At 50.5% G+C, this 16,902-nt stretch overlaps 1 protein-coding gene across 1 annotated transcript; it reads left to right on the top strand.

The window, feature by feature from the left end:
• Positions 1-2,389: 2,389 nt before the first annotated feature.
• Itgb7 (integrin subunit beta 7) lies at positions 2,390-16,405 on the top strand. Its single transcript, XM_005067299.4, has 15 exons — positions 2,390-2,473; positions 7,495-7,698; positions 9,815-10,016; positions 10,125-10,295; positions 10,871-11,112; positions 11,624-11,782; positions 12,056-12,151; positions 12,242-12,331; positions 13,555-13,701; positions 13,962-14,155; positions 14,667-14,890; positions 15,018-15,237; positions 15,380-15,585; positions 15,808-15,968; positions 16,177-16,405. Exons 2-15 carry the CDS (start codon positions 7,498-7,500, stop codon positions 16,261-16,263), a joined length of 2,400 nt encoding a protein of 799 aa, XP_005067356.1. The 5' UTR covers positions 2,390-2,473; positions 7,495-7,497; the 3' UTR covers positions 16,264-16,405.
• Positions 16,406-16,902: the final 497 nt, after the last annotated feature.

Below are 16,902 nucleotides of genomic sequence, written 5' to 3' on the forward strand. Positions count from 1 at the left end.
CATTGTCATGGTAACCCCTGGTTGAGGGGGAAGGGCAGAAGGTCTGACTGTCCCATAGCCTGCAGCCCGCTAAGGCCCACCCAGGAGCCCCTCCAGTCCAGCTGTCTCTTCCAGAGGCTTCACCTTCAGGAGCATCTGTTGTGATAGGAGTACTTTTTGCTCTGTGACTGACCGGGAAGCTGACTGACAGGCACTAGTGCTTGTCCATCAGGAATGCTGTTTCCTGTCGGGAATCTCCACCAGGTTCCTTTCAGTACTCTCAGTGGTCAACTGTGGGCCAGGAAAAAAAATCTCATTTGTACTTATACAACCCATTCTCCCATTCTCCTGCCTCAGCCCTGGCTGCGACCCCTGCACTCTGCCTTCCCAGGCCCTACTATTGTCCTGGCTTCTGGATCCCCAGTCGCACATCCAAACCTCGCCCAGTGCCTCTCTCCGGCTTTCCAACTGTCTAGACGTTGTGTCTCATGAAGCCTCGACTTTTTAGTGGTGGTGTCTCTCCCTCCCTCTTTTCTCAGTGACGGGGGGACTGAACCTCAGACCTCTTGAAAGCTAGGCAAACATCTGAACCCTGAGCTGCATCCCCCCCCCCCCCGTTCTCTTACCATCTCATTCTTTTTTTTTTTTTCCAGTTTAAATTTAGATAAGAAACAAGGTTGCTTCACAAGTCAGTCCCAGGTCCCTCCCCTCCTCCTGTGCCCTCCCCCAACCCCCCCCGTTATCCCCTCATTCCCCCAGGGAGGGTGAGGCCCTCCATGGGGGTGTCCATAGTCTGTCATTTCATATAGGGCAGGGCCTAGACCCTTCCCCAAGAGTTCAGGGTGAGAGTGCACCTCACATTGTTCTATGGGAGTCCAAAGTCTGTGTGTATACTTGGGATGGGTACTGATCTGCTGCCCAAGGCTCAATAGATTACCTAGGCCTCTTCACTGACACCCAGATTCAGGGGGTCTTGATCAGTCCCATGCTGGATTCCCAGGCTGATGCCTGGGTTACCATCTCATTCTTACCACAGTCTGAGTACGGGTGAAAAGGCAGCCATAGGAAGGATTAAAGCAGCGGTTCTCAACCTTCCCAGTGCTGCCACCCTTTAATATAGTTCCTCATGTTGTGGTGACCCCCAACTATAAAGTTATTTTCATTGCTACTTCACAACTGTAATTTTGCTACTGTTATGAATCATCATGTAAATAACTGTGTGTTTTGATGGTCTTAGGCGACACCTGGGAAAGGACCCTTTCACCCCAACGGGGTCATGACCCACAGGTTGAGAACCACTGGGTTAGTGACTAAGGAGTTTTACTGTTTCCTGTTAAGGGAGAGAACGCCAGGATTTTAGCCCAGGCAGGTTGGCTCCAGAGTCCAAGTAGTTCAGCTGTGACATTGCTAGGAGTTTGAGATTCCTGGGTCAAGACCTCCAACACGATCCAGATTACAATTCACTAAATGTATGGATACTGCTATCAGGGCAGCAATCTCCGAGCCACATTAGTGACAGCCACTCACTCCAAGCGGGGTGAGGGATGATGGATTTGTTTGTTAGTTTTTCGAGATAGGGTTTCTCTGTATTGTTTTGGAGGCTGTCCTGGAACTCATTCTGTAGACCAGGCTGGCCTCTGCCTCCCGAGTGCTGGGATTAAAGGCATGTGCCACAAACGCCCGGCTGGGATGATGGATTTTTAAAGGTGAAAACCACAAGACCACAAGACCTTGAGTATCTGCACAAGCTGTTTTTCTCTGCCACGGTTAGGTGGTCAAGGGGACCTCGAAATAGTCCTTGAACATCCACATAAGCAGGTAACAGAAGCAAAAGGGCAGTTAGTCCTGTCATAACAACGTAGATGGTCATGGCTGCACATTCCTGGCTGGGCAGGGGGTCACTGAGTCAGGGCTGCTGTAAACTTATCTTCTAGGGACTGGAGTCAGAGACAGATGGCTAATGGGCCCCAAGGCGGAAGTTTGTTTCTTTAGCCATCACAACAACCCAGTGGTCCCTGGGTTTTCTAAAGGAACACATCTCAGTCCTCTCCTTTTCAGTACTGTCTGCTTTTATATCTCTTCCTGAGTGGCTCCTTCCTCTATGGGGACTGGAGAGATCATCAATTTTGGAGGGGTTTAAATTACAGCCCAGCTCGTTGCTACCTGTGTGACATTTTGCAAAGTTGGTCTCTCCTTGGTCTCCCAGCCTCAATCTCTGTGCCTGTGGGGTGGAGGGGAGCAGGGGTGTGGGCGCTGCCGCTATCTGATGTGGTTCTTGTGAGCCCGAGTGTAACTTGATAGTTCAGCACAGGAGGGATGCTCAGTAGATGGGGATCTTCTAGGGCTTCACTTTACCCAGCCCACTCCTATCTGCTCCACCCTCCCAGAGTCCCCCACCCCAGGGCGTGTCACTTCCTCCTCTGTAGCCTCTAGATTTGTACACAAAGGCTGCTGCTACTGTCACCACCGAGGAAGAGCTGCTCCGAAAGCACCTGTGAGTACCACCAGGGCACCAGCCCACCCGCCTCCTCTCCTCACCCAGGCAGGCCCTCTTGTTCCCTGCCTCTCGGGGAAAAGGCTGTGACCCGGACTCTCCAGTGCCCTGTCCAGTCTCGAGAAAGGCTCTGAGCCCCTTTCTGCATTCCTGTGGTCCCCATTATCTCCTTCTCTGGCATCACAGCCTCCTGCTGCTCATCCATTAGTTTCTAGTGGAGCCAGAGGTAGGGAAGGAGATGGACCGAGATGCTATCAGTGAGTGATTTCCTTGGGCCAAAGCTTGCACCAGCCTGATGTCCTGTCCCTGGCTGCTGTCCTTGCAGCTCCATGCTTTTTCCATAGCCCAGGATTCTTCCCACTTGGTACCTTGGCCATAGATAGACTCTACATTCTGGAGCTACTGAAACTTGTGTTCCCAATAGAGTTAGTACTGTCAAAGCACAGTCACAATCGTAACTTAATTATTGATGAGCTGGCGAAGCTTGAGTGAACTTGATCCCCCACAACCTAAAAACTTTTAATAAGGAATCATAACAGGCAAAACATACCAATGATTGAGAGTCATTATGGGGTATAGTGGTATGACAACTGAGTCCAGAATTATTTGGTTAGGGCTGAACATGGTGACTCACACCTTTAATCCCAACACTTGGGAAGCAGAGGCAGGCAGATCTCTGTGAATTCAAGGCCAGCCTGATCTACAGAGCGAGTTCCCCCAGCCAAATGTCTTGAGATGCCTTAATCCATGGATCTCCTCCTGCACCCTGGGGGCTCCTTGCTGGACGGCTTCAGTCTTTCTTCGCAAGGAGGGGCCTGAGGTGGAAAGTTCTTTTCATCTCTGAGAGAAAAAGAACTGTGAAGCAGAGAAAACAGCAGAGTGCTATGAAAATAATAATAATGATAGCAAGGAGAGAGACAAATGCAGGTGGCAAGATTGCCAAGGAAGCAAAGGGGACAGAACTGAGAAGGGGAGGGGAGGCCATGCATAAGTTCAGAACCCCTTTAGGAGAGATGAGTGGACTTGGGGTCTCTGTCTTGGGAACGGGGGTGGCAGCAGAACCCTATCTATGAAATGAGTCAAAGCTAAACTGGGTACTGCAGAGTCTCGAGCCTCTCTGACCACAGCACAATGAGCACGCAGGTCTGAGGTTTCGCTGAGGCTAAGTCTGGGGTCAGCCTCTCCCTGAGAGCAGAAGCTCTGTAACATACATACTACACCCACCTGAGGTCACATGGGGTTGTGAGCAGGATGGGGTGTTCAACGGCTCAGTACCCCACCCTTCCCCAGACCCCCTGTAGAACGTGAGTACCTGTGTTTGGACCCAGGCTACTTTCTGGCAGACTCTTGTATGATGATGCTGGTGACCATGGGAACACACTTCCTAGGGAGCTTGCATTATGAACCCTTACCAATGTTGCAAATAAATGATGGCTGCCTGCTGGTCCTACAAATCTTCCAGAGGGTTCCTAGAGAGTCATCTGCACACGTGTGATGTGATGAGAGCATGTGTTTTTTTCTGTGTCGTTATTTGTAATACTGACCAATTAGACGCTATTAAGTTTTTGAGGTTGGAAAGATGGCTCAGTGGTTAAGAGCACTTGTTGCTCTTTCAGAAGACCAAGGTTTGATTCCCCGCATCCACATATTGGTTAACAAGCATCCATAACTCTGGTTTCAAGAGAGCTGATGCCCTTTTGACCTCTGAGGGCATCAGCACACATGTAGTGCAAAGATATATACATGGAGGAGCATACTCACATATAAGATAAAAGAACAAATCCCCTAAAAAGAAGCTATTAAGTTTTTATGTGGAGTTGAGAATTGAAATGAGAGATTTTGAATATGTTAGGCAAGGCTGTACTATTGAACCACATTCATTAGACCCCAAATAATTGAATGCAATGCCCGTTATTACAGGACTGGTTAACTGCTACGTAGTTTACCCCCATACAATGGGAATTTATATGGAAATTCTTTTTTTTTTTTTGGTTTTTCGAGACAGGGTTTCTCTGTGGCTTTGGAGGCTGTCCTGGAACTCGCTTGGTAGTCCAGGCTGGTCTCGAACTCACAGCGATCCGCCTGCCTCTGCCTCCCGAGTACTGGGATTAAAGGCGTACGCCACCAACGCCCGGCTTGGAAATTCTTTATTCTCAATTAAATTAAGAATTTTAAGACAGGTGAGGTGGTGGTGGCACATGTCTTTTTTTTTTTTTTTTTTTTTGGTTTTTCAAGACGGGGTTTCTCTGTATTATTTTGGAGGCTGTCCTGGAACTTGCTCTGTAGACCAGATTAGTCTTGAGCTCACAGAGATCCACCTGCCTCTGCCTCCCAAGTGCTGAAATTAAAGGTGTGCGTCACCAACACCCGACTTTTAATTTAATTTCTTAAAGACAGGATTTCTCTATGAAGCCCCACTGGCCTGGAAGTCCTTATGTAGACAAGGATGACCTTGAATTTGTGGAGATTCCCTCTGCCTCTTGCCTCCTGAATGCCATCACAACTGGCCTGTAGTCTCAACTCTAGTCCATTAATTCATACACCTAGTTTGTTTTGGGGGGGTTTGTTTGTTTGTTTGGTTTTTGTTTTTTGAGACAAGATTTTCCTGTGTAGCCCTGGCTGTCCTGGAACTCACTTTGTAAATAGACCAGCTGGCCTCGAACTCACTGAGATCTGTCTGCTTCTGCCTCCCGAGTGCCAGTTCTAATGGTGTGTACCACCACCGCCCAGTTTATACACCTAGTTCTATGTTGGTACCACATTATTTTGATTGATGTGGCTTTATTTATTTATTTAGTTAGTTAGTTAGTTATTTTGCAAGACAGTGTTTCTATATGTAGCCCTTCCTGTCCTAGAGCTTGCTGTATAGACCAGACTGGCCTTGAAGGCTTTATTTATTTTTGGTTAATTAATCAATTAAAACTTTTTTTGAGATAGCGTGTCATGTAGTCTAGGCTGGCCTCAGACCCCTGTTCTCTTGCCTCAACCTCCTAATGCTGGGATGGCAGGTACACACTGCCACATCCAACATTTATATTTTTGAATCACAGTAAAAGCTTGCCCGTTCAATTTTTGTTTTTTATTTTGAGACAGGGTTTCTCTGTGTGGCCTTGGCTGTCCTGGAACTCACTGTGTAGACCAGGCTTGCTTCAAACTCACAGAGATCCCCCTGCCTCTGCCTCCCAGTACTGGGATTGCCGCCACCACCCAGCAGGCTTATTCAATTTTTAAAATTAACTAATTAATTAATTTTTGCAGTGTAATCTAGTACCTCACAAAGAGTTGCACTTTCTCCTACTGAGCTACACCCCCAGCCACAGAAAATTTGACTTGGGTGTGGCAATTCACACCTGTACTCCTAACACCTGAAAGGGAAAAGCAGCAGGATTGCCTTGAGTTCAAGCCCAGCCTGGGCTAAACTGTGAGGGTCAGGTCAGTCAGGTCCCTGTCTCAAAACAAAGCAATACTAGAAAAGCAACTGGAGCTCTAGCTTAGTAAGTAAAGAGGATGTGTAGCTGAGCTTGGTGACCTGTCCCACAAGTTGCCATCTGGCCTTCACCCACATGCTTTGACATGCGCCTGCTCCCCGCTACCATTTAAACAAATAAGTATAAAACACAAAACTAAACTAACCTGGAAATATCAGGCTGGAGACACAGCTCATGGTTAAAAGCACTTGCTCTTCTCAAGGACTTTGGTTCCCATGGCAGCTCATCTACAACTTCAGTTCAAAGGGATCTGCACTCTCTTCTGCCCTCCAAGGGCACAAGGGCATGGTGCATAGACATGATAATAAAATGAAATACAAATTCCAACATCAACAAGAGTTTCTTCTTAGTAACAGCTCTTCCTCTGACTGCTGTGTCTACTGTGTGGGACCACCTTCCCCGACCGACCACACTCCCTCATCTGCCCCCAACCCATCCCTCTTACTTCCATTCTCTGTGTTTGTATTCAGACTTCAAAGCTATCAGATTATTCCTCCAGTTTACAGATGTGTAGACTGAGGTGGAGTGGGGTGGGAGGGGAGTGAGTGACATGCTGTGGAGCCAGTGAAGGATCTGGATGGGACAGAGTCTGGTAATCCCCATCTGATTCTACCTTTACTTCCGCTTGGTGTGTTGGTGTGACAAGATTTGTGACTTTACTGCTCCAGACCCTCCCTCCCTCCCTCCCTCCCTCCCTCCCTCCCTCCCTCCCTCCCTCCCTCCCTCCCTCCCTTTTTATTTGTTTTTGAGAGAGCTCTCCCAGGTAGTCCTGCCTCTCCTAGAACTTGCTTTGTAGACCAAGCTGGCTGCAAACTCACAGAGATTCCCCCTGCCACTGCCTCCTCCCGAGTGCTACTGCTTCTGGCTTTTTGAAGAAAATGTGTGTGTGTGTACTTACACATGAGTGTAAGTGCCCACAGAGCCAAGAGGGGTCAGATGCTCTGGAGACAGAGTCACAGGTTGTTGAAGTTTGCCTGAAGTTGGCTAGAAGCAGGACGAGGGTTCTCTAGAAAAACAGTGCACATCCCCTACCCCCATTAAAAAAAAGATTTTATTTTCATTTAATGACTTTGTTTTTTTTTTAATGGCATTCTCTGAGGAACTTTCTTTTTTAAATTTACTTAACTTTTATTTCAATGTGCATTAGTATCAGATGCCCTGGAACTGGAGTTACAGACAGTTGTGAGCTTGCATGCCAGGTGGGTGCTGTGAATGGAGCACAGGATGGGAGGGCGGCCTCGGGATGAGCGGCCAGTGCCCTCAACCACTGAGTTGTCTCTGCCGTCCTGCCCATCCTGGGCACCCGAAGTCTATACAGAGGAACACAGGCCTCTGAGCCCCCTCCCTGCCTGGTACCTGTCACTTCCCACCATTTTGAAAAAGCTGCTGAGTCCATAGGGGGATGTGAAACCCTGGGGACAGACATGGAGTTGGCGTAGTTCAGCACGGCAACCACAAGCTAAGTTTAGAGGACTCGAGCTCCGGCCCTCCCTGAGGGCTCACGCACGTGTCTGTCTTTATATCCTACTGCAGACCATGGTGGATTCATCAGCCGTTCTTGTTTTCCTGCTACTTCTGTGGGGAGGTGAGAGTGAGTCAGACCCCAGGGTCACATCTTCAGAGGAGGCCACGGAATGGGGACACAGCGACTTGTCTCAGCCTGGGTCCTGCCAGCCAGCTGCTTCCTGCCACAAGTGCATCCTCTCACATCCCAGTTGTGCGTGGTGCAAGCAACTGGTAAAGATGTGTCTGTGGCCCTGGAGCCGTGTGTGTGTGTGTGTGTGTGTGTGTGTGTGTGTGTGTGTGTGTGTGTGTGTGTACAGCCTGCACATACATGTGTGTTGTGTGGGCATATTTGCGATCTTTCTGGGTATACTCTTCTGTCTCAGGGTGACTGAATTTGGGCACACTGTGTGTGTAAGTTTCTGTGAATATATGAAAGAACCTGTGACCCATGAGCTCAGAGGAGAATGTCCCTTATGTATATATGTATTGACCAGTTAAGTGTTCTGTGACAAAATGTCATTGAATGTCTTAAATAACAGAAACATATTTCTTGTGATTTAAGAGACTGGGAAATTCAAGAGCAAAATGCTGACTCATTTGGTTCTCTCTGGAGGGATTTTTCCTGGCTAAGAGATGGGCTACCTTCTTGCTATGCTATTGCATGGGAGTTGGGGTTTGGGGAGGGGGGGCCCTCTGCTGTCAGTTAATTTTTTGTTTGTTTGTTTTGGTTTGGTTTTTCTTTTTTTCTTTTTTTCTTTTCTTTTTCGAGACAGGGTTTCTCTGTGGCTTTTGGAGGCTGTCCTGGAACTAGCTCTTGTAGACCAGGCTGGCCTCGAACTCACAGAGATCCGCCGCCTCTGCCTCCCGAGTGCTGGGATTAAAGGCGTGCGCCACCAACGCCCGGCTTTGGTTTGGTTTTTCAAGACAGGGTTTCTCTGTATTGTTTTGGAGGCTATCGGTCCAGCCCGGCCTGGAACTGACAGAGATGCACCTGCCTCTGCCTCCCGAGAGCTGGGATTAAAGGCGTGCGCCACCACCGCCCGGCCTGCTGTCAGTTCTTTTAAAAGATATTCATTCATTTTATGTTTATGTGTGTGTGTGTGCACGAGTGTGTGAATGTGCACCATGTGTGTGCAGGCACCAGTGGATATTAGAAGAGAGTGTTGGACATCTTGGCATTAGAGTTACTAGTTGTGACCTACCGTGTGGGTGCTGGGAACTGAATCTGGGTTCTCTGAAAGAACAGTCAGTGTTCTCAAGCATGCAGCCACCTCTCCAGCACCAGCTGTCACATCCTAAAGGGCATAGCTCATCATGAGGGTCCCACACTCGTGACTAAACCCAAACACCTCCCAAAGGTCTCATCTCACACATTGAGAAATAAGAATTAAACACAGGCCAGGGATAGTGGTGCACGCCTTTAATCCCAGGACAGGCAGAAACAGAAGTAGGCGGCTCTCTGTGAGGAGCTTTAGAGGCTCAGGAGCAGCAGTGTCTCTCACAGGAAGATAGAGAGTTAGATCAGTTCAGGATTTGGTAAGAGATAGGGCACACTCATAGTTAGCCATATTTGCAGCTGTTGGGAGAGCCTAAGAAACTAGTGATAGTGAAACTGTAAGACATAGGCTCTGTGGGAGGCAGGGACGCAGGGGTCCTAGGCAGCAGCTAAAGAGGGTGGACAGCCGCTGGTCTGTGAATACCTCCTCCAATCCCTAGACGAGGGGCTGGCACCCATGCCCACTGAGAAGCCACCCTAACCATTTCCTTCCCCTGCGGCTTCCTAGTCAGTGCAGGGCACCAGACGTGTGTGTGTGTGTGTGTGCATGCGTGCACGCGTTTGCATGCATGCCTTTTTCTGTCTCTATCCTCTTCCTTCCCAGAAACTGGGTGTGACTGACCCCCCTTCCCATTTTGATCTGATCGTGCTGGGGAAGTTGGACTACCGACTTTTTCTGTAGCCTTGAGGTCTCTGAGATCTCAACAGGAAGTCTGTGGCTCTAAAATGAGAGGGGATATAGGCTGCAGGAAAGGGGAGTTGAGATCATGAGATGGGTGGGGGGATGGGGAGGTAGGGATGGGTGAGGGTGGGTGGGGGTGGATGATAGGGATAGGTGTGTGGGGGAGCTGCTACAGGAAGTGGGACTTGGTGAAGAAGAAGGGATCATCTATGCTCCACAGTAGCTGTGGAGGGAAGTGGACCGTAAGAATAAATCAGGGCTCAGGGAAGCTGGCTGAGCGGGTGGTCAGGTGTTTGCAAGTGGCAGTGTTTGCAGGGTGGTGTTTGTTGGCAGTCCGGCTGAAGGGCTGTGGGGGCTGGGGTTCCAATATACCTCCTCCTGGGGCACAGAACTTCACCGCCTCGGGGGAGGCTGAGGAAAGGCGCTGTGCGCGGCGAGAGGAGCTGCTGGCCCGCGGGTGCCCCGCGCAGGAACTGGAGGAGCCACGCGGCCACCAGGAGGTGCTGCAAGACAAGCCACTCAGCCAGGGAGACCGAGGCGAGGGGGCCACCCAGCTGGCCCCGCAACGTGTCCGGGTCACACTGCGACCAGGTCGGTCTCGGGAGGCGCGGAGTGGCAGTCTGGACTGGGAGAGTGGCAGTCTGGACTGGGCCTCGAATGCACTAGGCTGCTGAGCCGAGCCTCCCCTTTCTCCATTAGGGGAGCCACAGAAACTCCGGGTCCGCTTCCTTCGAGCGGCGGGATACCCGGTGGACCTGTACTACCTTATGGATCTGAGCTACTCAATGAAGGATGACTTGGAACGCGTGCGCCAGCTCGGGCACGCCTTACTGGTCCGGTTGCAAGAGGTCACCCATTCTGTGCGCATAGGTGAGTGAGCTTTCACTACTCAGACCCTACCAGCCCTGGTCGCTGCTTTTAGCTTCCACCATCGCCTTAAACTCTCCGAGTGTTTAAGACCCAATCAGGCCATTGGATCTTGACATCTCTTCCAAGAGACACTCTAGGTGTAAGCTCAAGGAATTTCGGGTTGACCATAGGAGGACTCCTGCTGTACAGAGGGCTAACTAGGGCTCAGAATCTAAGAGACGATTCAGACAGACAGCTGCCCACCTGGCTTTGGAACAACATAGATAAAATGTTTCTGTTCCACATTCTGTAATGATTTTTCCCCCTTTGCTCAAAAGCTCCCCTTCTGTTGTCTCCTGCTGCTCCTACACCCTTGACCCTGGCTCCTTCACCTCCAGGAAGCCTGGCTTGCCCCCGTTGGGTCCTCCTCTTCATCTCCTCCATGTGCACCTTCTTAAGTTGGTGGTGCCAGTTTGTCCTTGCCAGGCTCGGGTCCCTGCCTTCTAGGTGCGCTCTCCTGAGGATTTAGCAGTGACTATTACATCCTGCTGGTGCCTTGTGACCTTTGAAATAGCCTCATTGCTCCCTGCTCTCAGGTTTCGGCTCCTTCGTGGACAAAACAGTGCTGCCGTTTGTAAGCACAGTGCCCTCCAAGCTTCAGCACCCGTGTCCCAGCCGGCTGGAGCGGTGTCAGCCGCCCTTCAGCTTTCGCCATGTGCTGTCCCTCACTGGGGATGCTCAAGCCTTTGAGAGAGAGGTGGGACGCCAGAATGTCTCTGGCAACCTGGACTCACCTGAAGGCGGCTTTGACGCCATTTTGCAGGCTGCCCTCTGCCAGGTGAGGAAATGGGGTGAGGGTCTGAGTGGCAAGAGCTGTCTGGGGCAGGTTCTGCCCGTGATGGATGTGTGCTGCATAATCAGAGGGTACATTCTTATCATCTCACTGGTCTGCACGTTTATCTCGACAGTTATCTGGTAGCCTGGCTAGTTTACTTATCTTTTTTTTTTTTTTCGTTTTTCGGTACAGAGTTTCTCTGTGGCTTTGGAGACTGTCCTGAACTAGCTCTTGTAGACCAGGCTGGCCTCGAACTCACAGAGATCCGCCTGCCTCTGCCTCCCCAGTGCTGGGATTAAATAGTTTACTTATCTTGAGAAAGGCACTTTCCCCAAATCACAAGAGAGCCCCCACTAACAGCCAACTTGTATGGGGAAGGGGTCCAGAGAGCTTGGAGCAGGGAATTAGAGACAGGGGGGCAGACAAACTGATGTAGAATGATCCCGACAATTTCTTTTACTGGGATGGTTCAAGTGCCATACCCAGGTATATAGGCTGCCTCCTTTCCCCTCAGGAGCAGATTGGCTGGAGAAATGTGTCCCGACTTCTGGTGTTCACTTCAGATGACACATTCCACACAGCTGGGGATGGGAAACTGGGTGGCATTTTCATGCCCAGTGATGGGCGCTGCCACTTGGACAGCAATGGCTTCTACATCCACAGTGCAGAGTTTGTGAGTCCTCTCTTGCCCCAATCCTCCTCCCCATCTGAGCAGCATCGCTTCTTCCAAGACTCTTATACTCCTCACTGGAAACCACCCTGTAATACTGTCATCTTCTCTGTGTCCCCAGATGCCCTGGCAAGAAACCTGCTCCATTCACTCTTACCTCCTTGGTCTGTCTATCTTTCAGGGCTCCTGCTACTTTTTCTTTTTTTTTGGGTCTGGTAGTTTGTGGCACACTAAAGGGAGACAAGCGACAGTCACCTGTTCCTTTCCCTACCTCAGGACTACCCTTCTGTGGGTCAAGTAGCCCAGGCTCTCACCGCAGCGAACATCCAGCCTATATTTGCTGTTACAGGCGCAACCCTGCCTGTCTATCAGGTGCGACCTTGTTCTTCCCATGAAACTCTTTCCAGACCCCCAGGAACCCATTCTCTTTATCCATATCTCCCTCCCCTCCTCACAATGCAGGAGCTGAGCCAGCTGATTCCCAAGTCGGCTGTTGGGGAGCTGAGCGAAGATTCCAGCAATGTGGTGCAGCTCATCATGGATGCTTACGATGTGAGGGGAGAGCTTCAAGGGGTGGGGGCAGGGGTCCTCAGGAGACAGGGCATAACTAAGAGGGCATGATCGCTTTGAGTTCTACCATTTCACAGCCCTCCTTAGTTTGCACATGGTCTAGCAGTTCATACACTCACATCGTAAATGTAAGTATTGGCCATATTGAGGATTGAGCCTCAGGCCTTGCTTGTGCTAGGCAACAACTCTGACACTGAGCTATATCCAATCCCCTACTGAGCCATAAGTCTATCTCTTTTAATAATTTAAAGAATATTTAAGGGGAACCGGAGCGATGGCTCAATTTTTAAGAGCAATGGCTACTCTTCCAGAGGACCTGGGTTTGGCTCCCAGCACCCACATGTTGGCTCACAACTGACCATCAATATGGTTTCAGAGCATCTGATGCCCTCTTCTGGCCTTTATGGGGACTGCATGCACAGTGCACAAATATACATGTGGGCCGGGCATTGGTGGTGCACGCCTTTAATCCCAGCACTAGGGAGGCAGAGGCAGGTGGATCTCTGTGAGTTCAAGACCAGCTTGGTCTACAGAGCGAGTTCTAGGACAGCCTCCAAAACAATACAGAGAAACCCTGTCTTGAAAAACCAAAACCAACCAACCAACCAACATACATGTGGGCAAAACACCCATACACATAAAAAATTAAAACATATTTAATATTTACACATATATAATGTGTTTGGATCAAGTCTACTGCCTCATTCTTGTCCCTCTAATTCTCTGTTACATCTCCACCACTTTTCCCTCTCAATTTCATGTCATTTTTTTCCCCAAGAGACAGGGTTTCTCTGTGGCTTTGGAGGCTGTCCTGGAACTCGCTCTGTAGACCAGGCTGGTCTCGAACTCACAGAGATCTGCCTGCCTCTGCCTCCCTAGTGCTGGGATTAAAGGCATCCACCAAAGCCCGGCTGATTTTTTTTTTTTTTGAGACAGGGTTTCTCTGTGTAACAGTCCTAGTTGGCCTGGAACTAGCTCTATAAACCAGGCTGGCCTTGAACTCACAGAGATCCGACTGCTCTGCCTCCCGAGTGTTGAGATGGTCCTTCTTTCAGAAATGACTTCTAGCTGGAAGGATGGGAGGAGCCCCAGGCTGCAAGAGAGCCAGATATAAGCAGAACTAGGAGCGGCTAAGAGGGTAGAAAGTGGGGTTCCTGGGAGGGGGACCTGCTGTCACATGGCTGCCTCCTCCTTCCCTTCCACAGAGCCTGTCGTCCACGGTGACCCTGGAACACTCCCCACTGCCTCCTGGAGTCAACATCTCTTTTGAATCTCACTGTACGGGTCCCGAGAAGAGGGAGGGTGAGGCTGGGGACCGGGGACAGTGCAGTAATGTACGCGTTAACCAGACGGTAAGAATCAGCCAGCAGGGATCGATACATAAAAATGGGAAACAGAAGCAGGGAAATATATGGGGGCAGTCATGGAGAGGAGGAGTGGGCTTCCACTCACTCTTAATTTACTGCATGGTCAGTGGGCTTAGGGGTGTGTGTGTGTGTGTGTGTGTGTGTGCGCGTGCGTGCGCGCGCACATGAGGGTGTGTATAGCTTAGGGTGTGTGTATATGCACACATGAGAGTGTGTATAGCTTTGTCTGGTCTTCCTATCTTCAGGTAGACTTCTGGGTTACTCTTCAAGTCACTCACTGCCTCCCAGAGCCCCATCTCCTACGGTTCTGGGCCCTTGGCTTCTCAGAGGAGTTAACTGTGGAGTTACACACACTGTGTGACTGTAACTGTAGTGACACCCAGCCCCACGCTCCCTACTGCAGCGATGGCCAGGGGGACCTTCGATGTGGGATCTGCAGGTGAGGGCTGGCCTTATGCATTCCTTTAGCTCCATGACCCTCTATTTTCCCCTCCTTTGCTTTCTGGCTCCTGGAGTGTCCTAGACATCTTACGACTCCATCCCCGAAAAAGCTTCCCATATACGCCAAGGCCTTCATCTTGACCAGAATCCCACCATCCTTTCCTCCCTCTACCCTTGGCACTCTAATATATCCTAGTATTATTCCAGCTATTGTTTCCAGCGCCCTTGAGAACATGGGCCTAGGACAGTGTTTCTCAACCTTCTTAATGCTATGACCCTCATATTTTGGTGACCCCCAACCATAAAATTATTTTTGTTACTATTTCACAGCTGTAATTTTGCTACTGTTATGAATGTAAATATCTGTGTTTTCCCATGGTCTAAAGCAACCCCTGTGAAAGGTTTGACCCTCAAAGGTCACGACTCACAGGTTGAGAATCACTGGCCTAGAGCCTGAGAGACAGGCCACATGGTCAAACTGACCCATCTCTCTCTGCTTCCCCTCCCAGCTGTGCCCCTGGCCGCCTTGGTCAGCTATGTGAGTGCTCTGAGGCCGAACTGTCCTCCCCAGATTTGGAATCTGGCTGCAGAGCCCCCAATGGGACAGGGCCCCTGTGCAGTGGGAAGGGACGATGCCAGTGTGGGCGTTGCAGCTGCAGCGGTCAGAGCTCTGGGCGTCTGTGCGAGTGTGACGATGCCAGCTGTGAACGGCATGAGGGCATCCTCTGTGGAGGTACCTAGAGTCTTTGGGAGAAAGTAGGGGCCTCCTAGGGCACTTAGATGCTGAGATGGCCTATAGTGGCATGCTGGTCCAACTGTGTGTGAGAATGGTGATCACACTGTGCATGGTTCTTCCTCAGGCTTTGGACACTGCCATTGTGGAGTATGTCACTGTCACGCCAACCGCACGGGCAGAGCATGCGAGTGCAGCGAGAATGTGGACAGCTGCGTCAGTCCCAAAGGAGGGCTCTGCAGCGGGCATGGACACTGCAAATGCAACCGTTGCCAGTGCCAGGATGGCTACTATGGGGTCCTGTGTGACCAGTGCCTCGGCTGCAAGTCACCATGTGAGCAATACAGGTGAGGCCTCTGGTCTTTCATCTTGGGAGCTGGGGCACAGTGAGCTTGCTAAGAGCTCCTGCCTGCCACCTTGAGGGTGTGTGTGGGAGGGCTAGCAGGTAACAGCTGCCCAGATGGGAACTCATTGACGCTCACTGGACAGGGATTGTGCAGAGTGTGGGGCCTTTGGCACTGGCCCCCTGGCAGCCAATTGCAGCATGGCCTGTGCCGATGTGAATGTGACCATGGCCTTGGTCCCTAATTTGGATGATGGCTGGTGCAAAGAGAGGACACTCGACAACCAGCTGTTCTTCTTCCTGGTGGAGAATGTGGCTGATGGAGTCATACTGAGAGTGAGACCCCAAGAGAGTAAGTGCGCAGAGCCTCAGAACTAGGGATGTGAATGAATGTAAGGGCAATGGGTTTGAAGCAGAGCTGCACACCTAGGGTAAAGGGAGAGGGGATGAGACTAAGGTCCCGGGAAGGAAGACAACCTTGGGCTCTGCTGGGTCCTGTTTTTAGTGACAGGGCTGGGGAGGCTGGACACCCTTTAGGTAACTGTGGATCAGCTCTTATACCTTGGCCCACCAGAGGGAGCAGGTCACACCCGTACCACCATACTGGCCTGCATAGGTGGCATTGTGGCAGTGGGACTTGGGTTAGTCCTGGCTTATCGGCTCTCTGTGGAAGTCTATGATCGCCGCGAGTACAGCCGCTTTGAGAAGGAGAGGCAGCAACTCAACTGGAAGCAGGTGAGACCAGCTACTCCTGCCATGGGCCGGGTTTTTCCTTACTTCCTTCCCTGTGGGTTCTCTTCCCTTTCTGCTTCCCTCACCCAAGTCCCTCCCTCAGCATAACCGGGCCTTCTAGGATCTGACTTAAGTTCTAAGTTGGCTTCACAGGACTAGGCAATGGGGAGAGTCTGCTACTTTCCTTACAGTTCACAATGTTTTCCCACAGGACAACAATCCTCTCTACCAAAGTGCCATCACAACCACTATCAACCCCCGCTTCCAAGGGACAAACGGTCCTGATCCCTCTCTCTGACCCAGGCAGCACTCACTTAGGATTCTTGTTTTTGAGGACAGTGGGGAACAACAGGGCAGGGCCTGTCAGAGGGCTGCTTCCCACGGTTGCAGCTATTCCTCACCTCATGAGGGGTTCTTCCACAATAAAGCCTTGCCTCAGACTACAGCCTTCATTTTGCTTCACCCCAAGCCAAAAAAAAAAAATTGCCTAATCCAGGTCTCAGGTCATAGGATGACAGGTATGTTTCTGTTGTGTGACCTGGGAACACCTGGGCCAATGGATATCAGGTGGTGCTGATGCTGGAGTTATCTACCACCTTCTCAGGTGGTGCTGATGCTGGAGAGTTACCTACCACCTTCTCAGGTGGTGCTGATGCTGGAGTTATCTACCACCTTCTCAGGTGGTGCTGATGCTGGAGTTATCTACCACCTTCTCAGGTGGTGCTGATGCTGGAGTTATCTACCACCTTCTCAGGTGGTGCTGATGCTGGAGTTATCTACCACCTTCTCAGGTGGTGCTGATGCTGGAGTTATCTACCACCTTCTCAGGTGGTGCTGATGCTGGAGTTATCTACCACCTTCTCAGGTGGTGCTGATGCTGGAGAGTTATCTACCACCTTCTCAGGTGGTGCTGATGCTGGAGAGTTATCTACCACCT

This window comes from Mesocricetus auratus, unplaced genomic scaffold (assembly GCF_017639785.1).
Source record: "Mesocricetus auratus isolate SY011 unplaced genomic scaffold, BCM_Maur_2.0 Super-Scaffold_100010, whole genome shotgun sequence".
NCBI classification, from domain to species: Eukaryota; Metazoa; Chordata; class Mammalia; order Rodentia; family Cricetidae; genus Mesocricetus; species Mesocricetus auratus.